The following is an 18,834-nucleotide window of genomic DNA, read 5'->3' on the forward strand; positions in this document are numbered from 1 at the left end:
CTAACTTATAAAATTAATGTAAGTAAAATGAAATGGATAGCTTGAGGATTAATAATGATGTATCAAGGTCTAGAGAACTGACTATGCATTCTGACTAAATTAAAAATACTGAAAATATTTTATGAAATTTTGAGGTTACTGACATTCACATGCAAATACAAATGACTAGAATAGCATGCATCATTGCTTTTAGACAACGGTCACTGAAGACAAAATCAGACAGCAGACAGAACTTCAAAAATGTTTTCACTAGTAGCAGATTGTAGAAGCAGGGGTTGTACAGGTTAGCTGGACACACATACTGACTGCACTAGTACCTTAAAATACACTTTATTTATAACCCCATTTATCAACCCCCAAAAGTACCTACAATCTACTTCAGGTGTAAACATCTTTGTCTACTGAAGAAGATACTAAGTAAAAAATAAAACTAAGAGCTGGGGAACAGAGATAGATATGGGTGAAGAAGGGAGTACAGGGACAGCAAGGCAAAAGAAGGACAGAAGAGATGTGGGGCCAACTAGCATAATCTGCCAGCTGAAGATCTGACAGGAAAAATTCGTGAACAGCATTGTTTCAGTGTGTGCCTCAATGACCCTCATCCAACTGGTTTCATTCTTCTCCTCGTTCTTAATTGAAGTGAGTTTTCAAATGCTTGTGGAAAATAAGAGCTGGCTAGAAAAAATAAACTAGTGAACCCCAGAATCTCTTGAAATTACAAAAGGAAAACAGTGATGACTCAAGGGGGCTCAAGCTGGAAGCCATGTTGCACAATGTCATTTGCTTTGTCACCGTGAATTTTAAGAACATGCCTAAGACAGTTAACTTGCATTTCCTATAATGTAGCTGAAAATGACCATGTGATTACAACACAGTCACACTATAGCTTTTTTTTCTTTCTCTCTCTCTTTCTCTCTTTCTTTCTTCTTCTTTTCTTTTCTTTGTTTCTTTGATATTTCAAGCAAAATACTAATAATGTCCAGCAACACTGACCCTATCTGACTCTATGCACATATATTTTTGTATTACCTTCATAGCACATACGGGATGTTGAAACGGTGTTTAAAGTAGACATAAAAACAATTTGCCAGTCAACTAAAAAAACAGAATATTCATCTCTAATTGTTAGAAATTTCAGTTAACAAATCAGCCTATAATGAATCATTTGAATCAGTTCAGGTTGTCTCCCATTTTCTTTGAAATTTCACTTATTCTCAGAAGAGTGTGGGTGACAGATATCTAACAGTTAGCTCATTGATCCAGATCAAGCACCCCTATGGAAAATATGTCAGTGAAAAGGCACAAGAGAACTCTAGATTGATCCAGAAATGGAGGTGGACTGATGTACATCTAAAACAGTGCTTGAACAGAGAAAATAATAGAGACAAAGATGTTTAGACCTTTTCGAGCGAATCGTGGGAGAGAGTTATTATCATATAAGGACTGAGTGGTAGTTTGGCTAGAGAGGGAGGACACAGAGCCAATCAGGGAGGCGTAGGGGACTGAATTACTGCTCAAAGCTGCAAAAAGTAAAAGCCAATTGGAAATGGGAAACAAATTAGTAACAGTAGTAGATCACCATAATCAATCAATCTTGTACATACAGGCACTTCAGACATGCACAAAACAGAGTCTGGAAACTCAACTAAGATGTTTAGAGGTCCAATTACCCTATAGTAAATATAAAGGACATAAAACCAAAGAGATGAGACTTGTTGTATACATGATGAACCTGACTAAAACACCAGCATCAAAATATCAGTAATTAGTTTTCTGTGAAGGATTATTATTATTTTTTAAAGATGCTGATTATCCAGTACTTTTAAACTGTTCTTATTTATGTGCTCCTCCACATGCCAGCTAATATTCCTAAAGGGAGAACTCATATTAAACATTTTGTGCAAATTGAAACTCGATGTAAAAACTTCTTTGTAAGAAAACAAAAATACTTAACACTTCTGAAATTTGATAATTTTGACCACATATAAACACCCTTTCTCCAGGATTTACTTTATTTAAACAGTTTTGAACTTGCTTCAAATACTATATGAAGTATGCTCTACCAAGATGCTAAAAGTTGTTATTTTCTTAAAAAGAACTGCTAGAAATCTTTTGTTATGTAATCACTCCGTGAATCATAACAAGCATCATAATAGAATATGTTATGAATGAACATGTTAAGATCTCATGTAGAAGCACAAGGCTCCTACTCAACTTGACTCAAAACCCCACCCAAAACACAGGTAAACACACTTATTTTTGTGGCTAAAAATAAGAAAATACACTTATTTTCTGACACTTCTCCACATAAATCAACATGTGCTACAAAAACACAAAGGATTTCAGACAAAATACAGTTAAATTTCAACAGGTTTTGTGACATGCTATTAAATCAAAAGAAATACCATGCCAAATTCATGCTTTAAGACTTTCTTTAAAGTAAGAAATTAGGAGAAAGAAACACTGAAAAAAAGATTAAGAGAAAAAGAAAACAAACAAACATGCAAAATACAGTTGAAATTGTATTTGTAATGAGAGTTTATTTCCAGACTTGGTAGAAAACAGTTTAATTGATCTTACACAGCCTAGTATAGTAGCCCACTGCAAGAGTTAAAATGTATGTTTAAATTACTGTTTATAAATATCTTCTGATTAATCTGCGGTAAACATAAAACTAAGAAACATGCGGTACCATGTGTGCCAAAATTTTAAGCCACAGCTGGGAAGGTAAGGTCAGAATTTACTTGCAGTCTTTATCCAGGCATTATATTTGCACAGTGCAACTCTTTACCTGACTGAAACAAATGGACATTTCGGCCTTGACAATAGGGTATTAAATTAGGATTTTGTGTTATTGTCAATGTTTTATGCTAAGGGCTTTTAAAAACATCTGTGGAACATACTTACTTATAAATCTGGACATACATGTTGACATGCCCACAATAAATAATAAAGTATTTAAAAAAGGAAATATAGTGAACATCTGCTAGAGTATAGAACACTATTCAGATGAAATGAAAATGGGATATACTATTTTCAGAGATATTTCTTTATGAAATGTATTATATTAAAGACCTAAATCAAATTATCACTTTAGTATTTTAAATATTCATTTATTACATACTCTTTTTATTCATTTACAAAGATGCAGGCCCACATACCAATATACATTAAAATGCTGTCCCATTATAGAAGGAAGGAATCAGTAATGGTTGATACTTTCTATTATCAGAAAAATAAAAACACATGTAAAATTGGGACACAGGAAATTGAAAAGATGAAAGATGGCCCTGATTTTGGTAGGAGTTTGATATCCATGAAAATCTATTCAGGATGCCTTTCTTATATTAGACAAATCACTATTACTTTAAATTTTCTGTTAACTCAGAGTGATCTTGCGTACAGAACTAAACTTACAACCTCTGGAGAAATATGTTACTCTGCAATAACTGTTTTAAAATAGTTACACACATGCATATAATACTGCAAAATGAAGCCACTTTTATTCCAGAATAATTCTAAGGTGTCTTAGCTATTCTGTAACAAAAGCAATTCTTCTTGTGTATCAGACTTAGACTTGCCAAACTCCCTAGGGTATCAAAGTGGAACATCCCACTTTTAGTAAGCTATAAAAGCTCTCTACAGTGAAAAATTGTCTGAAAAGTCCTCAGACCCTGATCTGGAAATTGCTTGGCTCATTAGACTATTGCAAGATCACTGTCTAATACCCAAAGAAGAAAAAAATTACTTTGGCGAGCAGCAGAATCTTAAACTCCACCTTCCAGCTAAAGCAGATTTTTATTACGTTTAGGTTAGATAGCAAACAATTGAGAAGTCAGAAAAGTTGGTTCTTTTTTGCATGCTGAACCTAAATCTCACTTAAGGTGCTTAAATCCTTCATTTGACACAAGTTCACACATGTATAAAAAGCATGTTGGATAGTTCACTGTGAGGAAGCTATATCCATTTGGTTTTGCCATGGAGAAAAAAATATCAGTTCTTTTTTCAGTTTATCATCTTGTCACAACAAACAGAAATGGTGTACGAAAAGTCATGGGAAAGAACTTTCTTCCTAGAAGAGGTGACTAAAACCAGACATCACTTTTTCCATTTTTGTTACTTGTAATTTTTTCCTACGGAATTCAAAGACTAAGAGATTAATGAGCATTTAGTTACCAAATTAAAAAGCAGAATCTTCAATGTGGGGCTGCAATTATTTTATTTTATTTTTTCTTGTATTTCAAAGTATCTTATTTAGCTCATAAGAGATAATGAGATAATTGTTTAATTGGCATCCAATTAAGCAAATTACTTATAAGCATGACACATATTGCACTTAAATGAGAAGAAAAAACAGCCATTTTTCAGGAACTAATCAATTCATTTCTTTGGCTGATTGGCAGATTGAAGTCTTTCCCCAAGCCTTAGGTCTCTCATAACCCACTCAAACTATTTAACATCAATTATTCTCCTCTGCACAAAGCTGCTCTTCCTGATCTGATGGAACCCTGATGAAACTGAATGATGGAATCTGATGAAAATATCTTTACTCTCCCACGTGTCATAAAGAGTTGAAATTTTTGCACATGGATGATGATGTTAATCCCATATTTTGTGGAAACTTGTAGAATGGAAAGAATGTGACTTTCCCTCAGCTACTGTAGTTACAGAATAATAGACTCATAAGTGAAATCCCCTGTGCAGCTGAGAGATTGACTATTTTCATGTTTATTCAAGGAAAACTTGGCACAGCTGTGACTTACTCAATTGCATATGGACTTATCTGAAAAATATACATTTTTTTAGATTACACATATGGACATGGGATCTTGTTCTCAGATGTAGAACTGTGGGCTATTCCAAATGTTAAGACAAAATGTCAGGTTGGCTTTTTTTTGTTTGTTTGTTTTGTTTCGTTTTCTGTGGAGTTGCTCCACCTACTGAGTAGAAAAGCCAGAAATGAATTTTACCCCTCATGGACAAAGTAAGATAGGAAAAACCTTAGGTAAGTAAATGATCAGAGAGGAATGTAATTTCTTATTGACAGGGCGAGAAAAAGTGATAAGAAAGCAAGATATTTTCTGTGTTGGCAGTTTATAATGTGTATTTTTATTATGTCTTCATATTGAAGTAACAATTTTATTACCAGTACAACATAAGTGTTGCCAAAATCACTGTGAAGATATCACTGAAGATAAAATACTTCTTTCCGATAATTTCTTTCAAATAGCCATGCATAACTAATTGTGATGAGAGTATTTTGTGTTTCTAACTGGAAGTTAGAATTTCAAATTAACACAACAAGGGATTAATTTTTGAATTATTTTGGTAGTCGTATCTGATTTTCTCTTCTTTGAACAAAAATATGATTTCCAGGATTTTCAAAAAGAGCTTGTTTATAAGTCTCATTCTCTCCCCCCGAGAGTGTTTCTCCCAATGAGAACTGACAACCTAAATACACCAACACATAACATAATTTATATGTTCTTCCCTCATATTTCTTCACATCATGGATTCATCATAAACTTTTCTGTTTCTGTTTTTGGTTTCTTTATTACAAGCAACTGGTGCACCTGAAAAGCTTCCAGAAAAATGTGGATACTTCCAAAAGTTAAATAAATAGATAATAATAACAATAGTAATAGTCAAATCATCAATCCTGACGCAGAAACTACAAACCTAGTGTTCTAACACCTTTCTGTATTTTGTCCACATTTGCCTTGGGAAAGATTTGTCCTACATGTTACTTCATAGTCTTAGTATGTGGAGCTGAATAAACATTCCAGAAATATATAACTTCTGTAAGTTAAATTCAGGAAGATTTAAATAGAATTGTATCCTAGTGCAAATTAAGTGAAAGTCTGTTTCTGCTAGCTTAGGAACTGTGGATTGACTTCACTGCAGCTACAATCTCATATCAAGAACAAGATAATTATGAAGTGTTATGCAGCAAGATAAATCTCATGAGATAGGATCCTGCTATTTGGTTGCATGCAGAATATCATAATGGCTTGATCTCTGTCTATGTTTCTTAGGAAAAAAATATAATTTGATTTCTATGTTATATACTTTTTTTTTTCTTTTTCTTTTTTTTTCTGGTAATTGAATCCTCCATTTTGTGAAAAATGATTTAGAGCAAAGAAAGATCTCCTATCAGAAATGCACTGCAATTGTTCTGCTTCACAGAAAACTGCTAGCTTCCCAAATAAACTAGAGTGCTGCAAGGAAAAGTATACCTCTCTCCATTTCTTTTTCGATCAGTGAGGTGCCTCTGCTGCTAAAGAGCATTCACGTACATTTACCGTACTGGAACAAATTAAGGAAAATCTAAGGCAAGCCTTAGAATACTTAGTTTTCTACCTCTGCCTTACAATTGCACAGTGGATGTTGGGTCTTTAGTCCCAGTTCCACTGTTCTGACAAACATAATTCATCAGGAAAATTCTGTAAATAATTAGCAACAGATCAGAACTGCGTGCAACCATATTGCTAACAGAAATCTGCTGGAATACAACATGATCAAAATTATGGTAATTTTGAAAACAAAATATCTATTCATAAAACATTAATAAAAATTAAATACTATTTTAAGGATTTCTCTTGTGTTTCTTGACTACTAAACTAAAAAGTATTTAGAAAAACAATGCTTAATAAATGTAAGTGTAACTAACTAATAAAATATTTGAGTGTGTTACTTTTCAGAATCACTGTCATGTTATTTCACTTTTTGATTCATCCTAACATAGCTTGATTTTAAAAGAAAGGACCATTTCTATAGATAATCTGTCTTATCCGTATTTTATACTTACAGTGTACAAAAAAATTTAAGGGATATTGATGGATTACTATGCAACAGATAAGAGGGAAGCTTATTTACAAAACAAAACAAAACAAAAACCCAACATATATACAAACAATGATATAAAACCACATAATTAATAAACAAATAGATGTGAATTTACTAATAATTTTCTAATGCTCTTACATTTACCTTGCAATTTCAGTACATCCACACAACATACATGACCTGTGAATCTTTTCTACAGAACAGTAACTGTATAATTTAGGCTTTTTCTTTAAATATAGAAATTAAAAAACAATCTCCAAGCCTATTAGAGAAATACATAGGAAGAAAACTTATAAGCAGTCAAAGTACACATATTTTAAACAACCATTCGGTTTTGTAATAGTGTAACTAATCAGAGTCTGTGAACACAGAGCTCTCAGTAACATATTACTACCTCTCACCTGGAGTTTGAAAATTAAGGCGTCGCAGCTCCACAGGGTCTGTAGGATGGTGAGAAGGGACTTCCTTGCTGTTGGGTATGCTGCTTTTTCTAGAATCAGATTCAGCCCTCTTCCTGCACGGAGAAGATGAAAAATGTATATAAGAATGAGGTGTTAAGTAGACAAATACAAGTGTCTGAGTCTTTAATCATTAAATTATAAAACATGAGATGCATTCTGAAAGTTTTTGATCCATGCAAAGATAAAATAATTTTGCACAGTGGGCAGGGCAACTACAATTTGCAATGGCAAAACAAATTTAAATATAGAAATAGTAAAGGGAAATGTCTGGGTTACTCTGCCCTAAATCTATTCTCTAGATTATCATCCAGGGCACCAGAATAATTATCTATTATGAGACATATCACTAAAAGTAAAAGATTTCATACAGCATCTATTTTAAAACCAAATTTGTTGCACCTTTATTAAAAAGTTACTTTGTCTTCAGCATATAATTAAAAATTTACTATCATTGAATACTTCATCTCTGTACTGCCTATAAAATAATCTGCATTTTTCTGGCACTTTCAAAATGACATATGAATAAATACAGAAGACACCTGGTCCTTTCATGTTCTAGGAAGTAAGAATCTGTTCTATTGAGCTGCATTTGACCTCATGTATGTGATCACACATACTTATTCAAGGTTGAGATTCTACCTGAATGTTTCTGCTCAAGTTAGGATTTTCAATGAAATTTTAGTATTCTTGTCAATCTTTCTAAAACAATCTGGGAAAAAAAGAAAAAAAGAAACATCTATGCTTCCGTTTATCTAGAGAGAAGTAGCATCCATAGCTGTTCTCAATCTGATTGTTTAGGTAAAATGGACTCCTGTCACTTGAGGAAATTATTTTTGCTGCAAAATATAGAGAACTGATTTTCTTAAAGAATATCCAATTGTTCACATTTTCACTCAGGAATCCGGAAATTTAATGGTGAATTTCTAGTGCAGTCCCTCTTCCCTAATCCTCTAAATTTCTGAATGAAAAAGCAAATTGGCTGGAATTCTTCATGAAATAGAAGATGAATATAGAAATAGCAGCAAATAACTGCTTTTCTGAAAACAGAACTTAGATGATTCTAAGGTTTTCTGTAGCTAAATCTTTTCTAGGTTTCCAGCATTTGGTCTAATGCATCACTGCTCTACATTTTTGCTTTCTGTTTTCCGACTCACTCAAAATGTGGCAATGCTAAATCTGTTATTATTCTGCTGGGCTCCACTCTTAAAAATGCTCTGATTGATTTATCCCTGTTCTTGAAATAATGAACACCCATTGCTATCCTGGGAAAAGTGGATTCAACAAGATTTCTTCCAACAAGAAGTCTGTAAACAACCAAATAGCAATATTACTGAAGAAACTCTTGCCATCTATTGTTTGAAAGTTGTATAACTTTATGAAAAAAAGGTTTTCTTGCTAAAAAAATATAAAACCTTAACACTTGTATTAACTTCTTAAATAAAAAAATGCAGTTTTAAATCTGATTTCCTAAAAAAAAAAAAAAATAGAGGATGATCATTCAAAATTTCTTTTTTCTTTTTTTTTTTTTTTTTTTACTTCTCATCCTGACTATCATAAAGCAGCACAATATTCTAGTGTTTTCTTTCTTTTTTTTTTTCTTTTTGAATAAAGATGAAGAAAGGCTGTTTTCCATTTTTAAGAAATATTTTTACCTTTATTTCCTACTTCTGAAGTCTATGGATCAGTGAACTCTCCAGAGACAACCTTCTATTTGCAAGTGAGTTCTAGGCAGCACAATTTCTCATTCACGTATGAGAAGCACTAGAATTTTTTCTGTTCAAATACATGAGTATTTTCAACAGCCGCACACTTAGGACCCTTCTATCTTTTGTATCTTATCAGATCATACAAAGAGATAATAATTGTTTCAGTTGGCAAAAGGTCCAATCAAAGGACAAATTCTCTCACAGCACCATTTTCACTGGTATAGGCATATCAGCACCTAATCTATGTATAAGGAGTACTATGGAGTTCTTTAGCACAACTCACACTTCAACCACAATAACACATTCATTCAGCAGCTGCTGTTACATATAAAAGCACTGTTTTAATTTAATGAAAACACAAACAAAAGCATGTGTACATTATGCAACTGTGCTATTTCATTAAAATACACCAGACATAGACAAAAAAGAAAAAAAACAAAACAAAACAGAGCATTAGCAAATATACTAAGTGTTGTAAAAATGTAAAAGATCTTGCAACTGCCTTCATATTAATACACTACTGTCAATATTCATTAAGACTGACAGACGCTCTGTTTTACATCATTATTATCATAACTTTTTTTCCCTTTCTCTCTCTTTTCAGCTACCCCGTTTACAGGCTAACTGAAGGGTAATTATTGTTCAGTTCTCACCTGTCAGGTTTACTACTCCATTTCAATGCAGCAAAGAGGAGAGAAAAGGCTAAATGTTGGTTTATCATCAGCAAACATCTTAAACATGGCAACAGGAAGTACAAGAAATTTTGACACACAGTAAAGTTCACATAACTAACTCAAAAAATGAAATGACAGTTTGGGAATCAAAGAATAAATGGAAGATGCAGGTGAAATCAAAAGCGAATCTTTTGTTGAAAAAAAAAATACATATTTTAGACATTGTTTGCAAAGTAATTCCACACTGAATTTTGAAATACTGGAGAATGGATGCTTAATTCAAACCATAACAAATAATATTATATAGGTAATGTGATGTGTCCCTAACACATCATTCTTTTCTCTTAAAGCAAATAGAGAGATGAGAGGAGGGAGGAGGGAGAGGAGAAAACAGGTTGGTGGAGGATATGGGAGAAAAAGAAAGAGTAGAAGGAAGAAGAAGGAGAAAAAGAAAGGAACAAACAAGGTTAAATATATAAGATTGTCTCATACTAGAGTAAAAAAAAAAAAAAAGAGGAAAACAAAATCTTTAAAACCACTTCACAAACACAACTAATAAAGTAACAAGAAAATATTTTAATGATACCTTGAAAAGGAAGGTAATCATAAGCATTTATCCCATGAAGCATTACACTTTCAGATTTTTTCAGTATGTTTGCTATTCTGCTATATGGTGCAGCAGTGGAGTGCTTTATCAAAATGAGCTTGGGATACTTCATCTCAAATAACAGTCCTTGTAACAGGCATGTAGTGCTTCTAGACATCTTAGTCTACATCAACTCTACATCTACATCAATTAAGCATTCTCTTTTGTTTGAGATTTTGTGTATAAACCTTATTATTTTATATTTTTACTCCATGTTTGAACGAGCAAAAAAACATATTTTTTTGAGGGCAACAATATGACCAAAAGGAAAACTATTAGTTAATTTACATAGATTCTTAAATCTGATTGCTTAGATTTAAGGCTAACAGATTAAAGACATACCCTCAAATAATTTTCTCACCTAATTGTACCATTCTTACAATGCCAGAGAATATTCAGCTTTTCTCTGGTCAAGCCAGTTCAATTTGCAGATATATCAACTCCAGAAAGACGGGAAATTAGATGACAACTTGATAAAAAGCTTTTCTTTTACTGAGAGATTAGTCAAACAATAGAACAGGTTACTCACAGAGTTTAAGGAATTTCCATCTTTTGAGATACTGAAACCCTCTCGGAAAAGCCTCTGCAAAAAATGCTGTAGCTGAGGGGTGGCCATGGACTGTCTTGAGGGGTATGGCCCTATGGTTTTGTGAATCTGTGAGCATTTCTGCACACAGAACATGAATCAGCTGCTGTCATGTTGTATATTATATTGCAGCTACATCCAATGAGAACAAAAGATATTCTTCAGTGATTTCTCCATCTATTGCTGTAAAGTATTAAGTTGCCATGAACGCTTGGCTTTATTGTGATACATGATCCAAAAATTATTCTAAGCAATATCTTCTCTTTGAGCTTTGAGGAAATGTAAATGCAGAAGTAACTTTTATACAAGCTGACAAATAAATAATAAAGACTTCATTCATGCACTCCTAGTCTTCGGGCATCTAAAATTTGCTTCAGAGTAAGTAGGCAAATTATCCACATTATGTGAGATACCATTTGCTTTAGATGAATGCAAGACTTTCCCCTTAAAATGATTCTTTTTCTTCTAATTTTTTTTCAGTCAGCATTACTCTCTGACTGAAATTAAAATGAGAAAACAATATTGAAAATCACAAAATAGTTCCAAGTCTTTTCAGAATGGCTTCTACAGGCAAAGGGAATTAAACACAATTCACTATTATTTTAGTTACAACTAAAATGCACTTCAAAAGACATCATCTTCTTCACACTACCATACCTCTTTAAATATTTTTCAGACAATTTAATCGATTAGACCTATTGTCCTTTGTTTTCCTTTCTATCCCTTAGACTTATTACATGAGACTTTGGTCATTCTCCCTTTCTACAATTTTTTTCTTAAAAAAAAAAAAAAAGTTAAAATGTGTTGATTTTTATAAACCTGATAAGAAATATCTTGCTAAGTATTTTAACATCCAAAGAATCTGATATGAATTAAAAAAAAAAATAATCTACCAGTTTAATTTACTTTAATATTGTTTTCAGCTTAATGATTCATATGTCTTGTTATACTGAAGCATTATAAAGACTCACCTGTAATTAAAAATAAAATATTTCTTGTTTAATCTAAGGAAAACTTCAAATGTTGTGACTATTTTGTCATTTATTCAATAAAAAAAATCTTTAATTATTTTCATGAGGCTATCTTCTCTAGATCAAATGCTAAATCTCCACTGTGAAGTGCTATTCCTGCACTGAAACATTATTGCATGCCACTCAACCAGTCTCCCTGCAAAACTCTGATGTAGATTTTAGATACACTTAATAAATAAATAAATAAGTAAATCTATGTTCTTATTTACTCTATCCATTCCTTCTGCTAAATGAAGCAATTCATATTTGTTAGCATGTCAATGTCTTCCTTATATTTTACTTCAGAATTTCATATCTCATGGTTAGACTGTCTTCATTAATAAAAATCTAAAGGATCTTCTAATAAAAAAAGAAATTTTTGCCACTGGACTGCTTTTAATTTGTTTGTTTATTTAATGCTTAAAGGAGAATTTTCCCTTTGAAAACCTGAAGCCAGCACTCTATATGCAAATTCAGAGCATTTGACACGATACGCTTAGATTGGAAAACCATACATGTTAGCAGAATTTAAATATTTATAAGAAGCCATTCATTTCAGTCATCATAGCCATTAGATTTAGGAGACTTACTGCACCTATGGAAATTATCCCCCATGCACCCCACCACCCATCAAAGACAAGGTTATGACATCTTTTTAGTATTTCCCAAACTCTGCCCTATCAGTATTTTTAAAAAATGTGCTATGAACAATATATAAATATTAAAATCTACTTTGTCCTTTTCATTTACTATCTTTATCTGTTTGCACTCACACTGTAAGACATTGCTAAGTATAAAATTAAGGTATTGTGCAGTTTTCATGTAGTAAATTCTAAGCTCACAGAAAGTCCTTTGATAACTACACCTGTGTTATGCACAGTGGAAGAAGTGAAGTTTGATCTGACTGTAGCTCTAGTAGAAAACAGCTATTGATGTTTCTCTAATCTCAGTTTAGAGATTCAAATTCATAACATGTACTGCCAAATTATGGTCAACTGTCAGAAATGAAAATTCAAATTACTTGAGTAGAGATGCAAATCATACTTAACATCATCCTGAATGTAACCCCTAATGGATTACTATCACATTTCTAAAATTATGTTTTAAAAAGTCAAATGTGTGAATCTGTATTTATTTATATGCGAGAACACATTTTCTTTACAAACATGCAAAACTGAAGTAAAATTTAAATGCAGAAGTGGTAATAAGTTGTCATTGGCAGAAAAAAAAATATTCATACATAGCAGTAACTATTGGAAACTTTCAATCAGAAATCTAAAATATCTGCAGTGTTCCGGGACCCATTAATAAATATAGTTATATTTTGACATAGTGATAGTTACAATTGTAGTACAAATAATGTAGTGTGGAGTACTACAATAAAATAATCAACAGAGCAGAAAGGTACACACATGGTAAGATAACTAAAAGGTAAACTTACCTTTTATAAAGAAGTATCGCTATAACAATACAGATGATAAATACCACTGCAAGAACTGGTCCAACAACCCAGATCAGGCCTTCTTCCTCATCTGTAATTGGTTGGGGATCGAGGTCCATGGACACAACTGGATCAGAATATGGACTGGTTGCATACATAGTCTATACAAATAAATAAATCCTTCTTAACAATAAAGGCATTCATTTAAAATACTAGCCCAGATCTAAACATACACAAAGTAGTAATGCAATGAAAAGCTGCTATTTTTATTCAAGCTAGGCAGTTCACAAACTTGCTGTGTTGTTATTACATCTTTATTTTGTGTTTTGCATATTGTGTGCTAAAAAATGAGGTAACAGCATTCACATAACACTCTGCAGCAGTATTCTGAAAGGTTATGAAAAGAGATATATTTTACCTTCCATTTGGCCTTTTTTCCTGCTACAACAGCTAAAGAGCATCTGAGTTCAACGTGAGAGATGGCTAACACCAGCAAAGCAGAGACACTTATGCTAGCTGGTAAACAGGACAACAACGTTCATTTATTCTCTTTTGCCAAACGTGACACCAGACATCACAGGCCCGTGACCTCTTTCCAGAAACTAGGGAACCTGTATGTTTTATTCCCTCGAAAGCTGAGCTGGTTGAGACCTTTACTCTGCCTCAGTGTTCTCAAAACATAAAAAAAAAAAAAAAACAAAAAAAAAAAACCAAACCACCAGAAAACAACAACAACAACAAAAGAAAATAAAAACAAACAAACAAAAACCCCACATCCTATATTGCTACAGTAAGAAATACTTTGTATTTAGCCTCTACATTTGGAGTAGGCAGAAAAAGGCTTCAGAGGGACTGCGGTTTGAGCATTTATTGACAATTTTTCAATATTTAAACTGGATTTTGTGTTGCCATTAAACCTCACAGAAAAAAGCTGTATAGTAACTCTGTTTAGAACCTACTTGATGCAGCATCATAAGAATTTTCTGTCTAACAACCTCTGTCATAAATAATGTTAAATCAAAGGAAAACCTTTGATTATATATTATTTTATAATCATTATATAATATATAATAAATAATAAAAAATAATATATAAAATTATAAAATTTTATATATTATATAAAATATATATAAAATTATAAAATTACAAAATAATAATTTAAAATTTTATAAAATTTTATTTTATATTATAACCTATGATTATATTATTTACATCAGAACATCCAGGGGATACTTATTTTATTTTCAAATAAAGTGATGTATCCAAAAGTATACAAATTGAAACAACTTCTTCATAGTGTGCAATTTGGTAAACTCAACATCAAATAGCAATTGTAAGATCGCACTCTGGAAGCATTTGACTAGAATTCAGATTACTAGCATGGTAGTTCAAGTGACTGAGCCAGAAAATGTACGTCAGATATAGGAACCAATTAGAAAGAGACCATGTTACACAGTGTACACTAAAATCTTACTGATCATTGAAACAGTTCTGTTTTTCTTTCTCTCCTTCTGCTCTCTTCATGTACTTTTTGCTTTCTCTTCCTCATTTTCTCTCCCTTCTCCTCTCCCCTCTCTCTTCCTCTCACTGTCTCTCTCTTTATTTTCCCATATATCACACACCTATTAACTCAAGCATAAATGGAAATAAGTACAAAACAAATTACATGTAGAGAGGTGACAGCTTATTATTCAGCTCTCCTCAGAATTTTTCCTTGAATTATTTTCTTACTTTCTAGCAATTGACTGATAAAGCTGTTAGGAAATTACTGTAATTAAAAACAGTAGTTGTGCATATCTCCAGTTCAACTTATCTTTCAAAGAATCCTACATATCCAATAACATTATTTGATTGTAGTCCTAGGTCAGCTAAGGAACTCTTTCTCAAAGACACTGAAAAAGATACAGCTGTAAAGTTCATGCCTCAGAACCAGTGCCAGTGAACTCAAACAGCAGAACATTTAATTTGAAAAGAATTAAAGCACAGCTAATAAAAGGTGATCCTTAGCTTTCGGTTACACGCTGAAGTAACACACCAAGGTGCATACAACATAATCAAATTCAAAGACTTAAATGGAAATCAGCACATAAACATCAACTTTAGACATACACCTTAAAAACTCAAGTAAGCACTGAAGAAATGTGTTACTGATTGGGGAAAGTAATTTTGGGACTGAAATTAGTTATTAACTTACAGATTCTGAGTGCTCCATTACAGCCAACACAAAGAAGACATATTCTTGACCAGTTTGCAGTTGTTTATTCTCAAAGCCACCATAATGCTTCTTATCCCCCAGTGTGAACTCCGTAGGAAGAACTTCAAAGTGAGCTGCAATATACGGCTTTAATTCAGCTTCCCTCCCAAAACGAATGCTTCTGCGTTTCCTAGCTATCTCCTTAAGCAGCTTTACAAAAAAGGAAAGGGAAAAAAAAAGAGAGAAAAAGCATTAAAAGAAAGATGCATGTAAGGTAACTTGTTATCAAAGTAATGAGAAAATTTAATGCACCTAATATATTTAATGCAACTACAAAAGAGCAGTTAATCTACATTACATCAGGTCATGTCAGTACCACTAAGTGGTTCTGAAATTGCAAAATTTTCCTTGTTAAAATACTATTTAGCAAATATATTACCTGTACTACAATCACAGGACAATTAAATTATTTTTCAGTGTCTGATATTTTTTTATTCAAGGTAAATATATAAATAAATAAAAATATAAGTATAATAGAATAATATGTGCTTTTTTTTTTTTCTGAAGACAGATATATGCATACCTTCTTTTCATATATACATACATGAAGTTAGTCAATGAATAATGTTTTTGTCATCCATATAAATTTAAAATGTACTTTCTTATTTTCTGTATGATACAATAAAACTAAGTCATATGATGTGATTATCTAAAAGCTGCTAATAAAAAATCCAAAGCTTAAAATATCCCAATCATTGGAATTAATTTATACTATCTATTTAAACTTTTTCTGATAACTCTGAAATACAGATTATTCAGTATACTAGCACTTGTAATAGTATACCATAAATAAACATGTTGACTTTTTATTTACTAATATTTATTTTTCTCTCATTTCTCTCATAGTTCTTAAGATCACTGAACACTTTAGAAATACTGAATTCTACAAAATGTCAGCTTTTCAATAGCAACCGTGCTGCAGAAACATGTGGGAAGGGATTCATAAAAAAGTCTTCTATCTCAAACCTGAAACTGACTGCCATTTTTTTGTTAAAAGAATCAGAAATCATGTGCTTCATGATATGTTCAACATACAGTGGTTTAGTGATAAGAATAAATAGCAGGACCCATGAATCCTAAGATCTCTTTTCTGCTGCTTAGCTAGAAAAAATTATCTACAAACTACACTTCAGATTTTAACTGCATATTTTGGTTTTCCAAATGTCACTTTTCTTTGTCATCTTGAATATTTCTACTTATTAACAAATTTAGAATGCACATTACCACACTAGCAATAATATTAAATACTAGGCTCAAATCTGTAAAACAGATACTAATTAATGATGGAACAGAACCTCAACTGTTATAATCCACTGATGAGTTACTTATTAAATCAAACAAATACTTATTCAATACCTTTTATCACTTCAGATATAAGGGCATTCAACAAATATTAATCCAATTTGATTATGAGAAGCCTGAACTTTTCCTGGATGATAGGGGATGACTTCTAAGTCCGCTAAACTGTTCCACCCATTTTTCACTTATGAAACTTATTCAATGTCCAGTAGTCTCATCTTGTAATCATAGATTTTTCCAAGGTCTTACAGTTCTTTGAGGCTTTTCAATCCTAATACAATCATATATATTTTCTTGTTAGGAGGAGGAGACAAATGTCCAGAGATAGACAGAGATAAATACAAAGGAGATTAAAATGAAATTTCCACTATTTCCACTTATTTAAGGCACATTCTAAGTCATGGAAGATCTCTATTAGCTCTTATGTCCTATGTTCCTGGTTAGCTAGCTTTTTCCTTCCCTTCCTGAGATTTGTGTTTTGCAGCTATCATATTAAAAATACGATGTAGATAAAATAATCTGCAAATTAATACTCCTCATTGGAGTGCATGTTTCAAACGTGACATATAGATAGACATGAAAATGATCTCTACTGCTCAGATCCAAAGTTAGACTCGTAGATTCACAGAATCATTAAGGCTAGAAAAGACTTCCAAGCCCATCTAGTCCAAGAATCAACCCATCACCACCATGCCTACTAAACCATGTCCCTCAGAGCCACATTTATAATTTTCTTGAAAATCTCCAGGGTTGGCGACTCCAGAGCAGACATTTCCAATCCTTTACTACTATTTCTGATAAGAAATTTCTCCTAATATTCAACCTCAGCTTCCCCTTGCACAACTCAAGAAACTCTTGTCCTCGCCACAACCTCCTTTCAGGCAGTTGTAGAGAGCAATAAAGTCTCTCCTGAGCACCCTCTTCTACAGACTAAAATGTCCCAGTGCCCTTGCTGCTCTTCGTAAGCCATATGCTTCCAGCCTTACAGTTATCCGTTAGTTGTGTCACTTGGTCATAGAAGGAGATGAGGTTGGTCAAGTAGAACCTGATTTTCAGGAACTCATGTTGGCTGGGCTGGATCCGCTGGTTGTCCTATCCATGCCATATGATTGAACTCAAGACAATCTGCCCCATGATCTTCCCCAGTATTCAGGTCAGGTTGACAGGCTTATAACTGTCCAGATTCTCCCTCTGATTCTTCTTTTCAATGGGTGTCATTTTAACAAGTTCTCAGTTGTCTGAGACCTCCTCGATTAACCAGGACTACTGATAGACGATGCAAAGTAGCTTGGAAGTCATTTCTGCCTGCTTCCTTGGTGGAACCCATACGGCAACAAGAACTTATGACAATGCAGGTGAAATGTCTTAACTTGCTGTAGAGCAAAGACAATGACAGTGCCTTTATTGGAGAAACAGGTGCTATAGGAAAAGATGTTAAAGAGAAATTAACTCACTCCTCCCAGTAACAGTTAGGAAAAAGGGGTGAACTGAAGAATGCAGTCTCCTCCTGTTCAGACTCTCGTCACAGCAGGAGAAGGTGCGAGGAAGGGGCACCCGCGCAGACTCAAATTGCACACGCCTCCCAGCTCCAGGCAGTTATGTGCTCACGTATTGATCCAGGCTGTGACCCTGGAATTCCGCTACACTTGCCTAATAGTGGGTATGTAGATAATAGTGTGCAGTTAACTGCTTTCCAGCTCAGCTCTAAATACTGAGCCTGTTCTCTATTGCAGAGTTTTTGCATTCATTTAAGTGTATCAACTCCATTGTTCCAACTCAAAAACTTATACACTGGAATTGATCCTCTGAACAACAAAAAGACTTGCCAAAATTTGACATTAGAAATCATGTTAATGACATTACTACAGTCAGCAGTCCATTTTTTCTCCTTCACTCAAACATTTCTCTGAG

The 18,834-nt window shown here is 33.1% G+C and overlaps 1 protein-coding gene across 14 annotated transcripts in view; it reads right to left on the reverse strand.

Annotated features, from left to right (window-relative positions):
• Positions 1-18,834, reverse strand: part of PTPRD (protein tyrosine phosphatase receptor type D) — a 1,217,200-nt gene that overhangs the window by 80,098 nt on the left and 1,118,268 nt on the right. For 9 of the 14 annotated variants that reach the window (XM_048930990.1, XM_048930989.1, XM_048930988.1 and 6 more), the window contains 5 exons: positions 15,565-15,774; positions 13,371-13,531; positions 9,667-9,681; positions 7,248-7,360; positions 1,401-1,520 (listed from right to left, as the gene is read on the reverse strand). In XM_048930990.1, the coding sequence (XP_048786947.1) occupies positions 1,401-1,520; positions 7,248-7,360; positions 9,667-9,681; positions 13,371-13,531; positions 15,565-15,774 (619 nt within the window). The remainder of the gene's footprint in view (positions 1-1,400; positions 1,521-7,247; positions 7,361-9,666; positions 9,682-13,370; positions 13,532-15,564; positions 15,775-18,834) is intronic. The other 5 variants (XM_048930992.1, XM_048930994.1, XM_048930986.1 and 2 more) reach the window with 3 other exon arrangements.

Source organism: Lagopus muta, chromosome Z (genome assembly GCF_023343835.1).
Source record: "Lagopus muta isolate bLagMut1 chromosome Z, bLagMut1 primary, whole genome shotgun sequence".
Taxonomy (NCBI): domain Eukaryota; kingdom Metazoa; phylum Chordata; class Aves; order Galliformes; family Phasianidae; genus Lagopus; species Lagopus muta.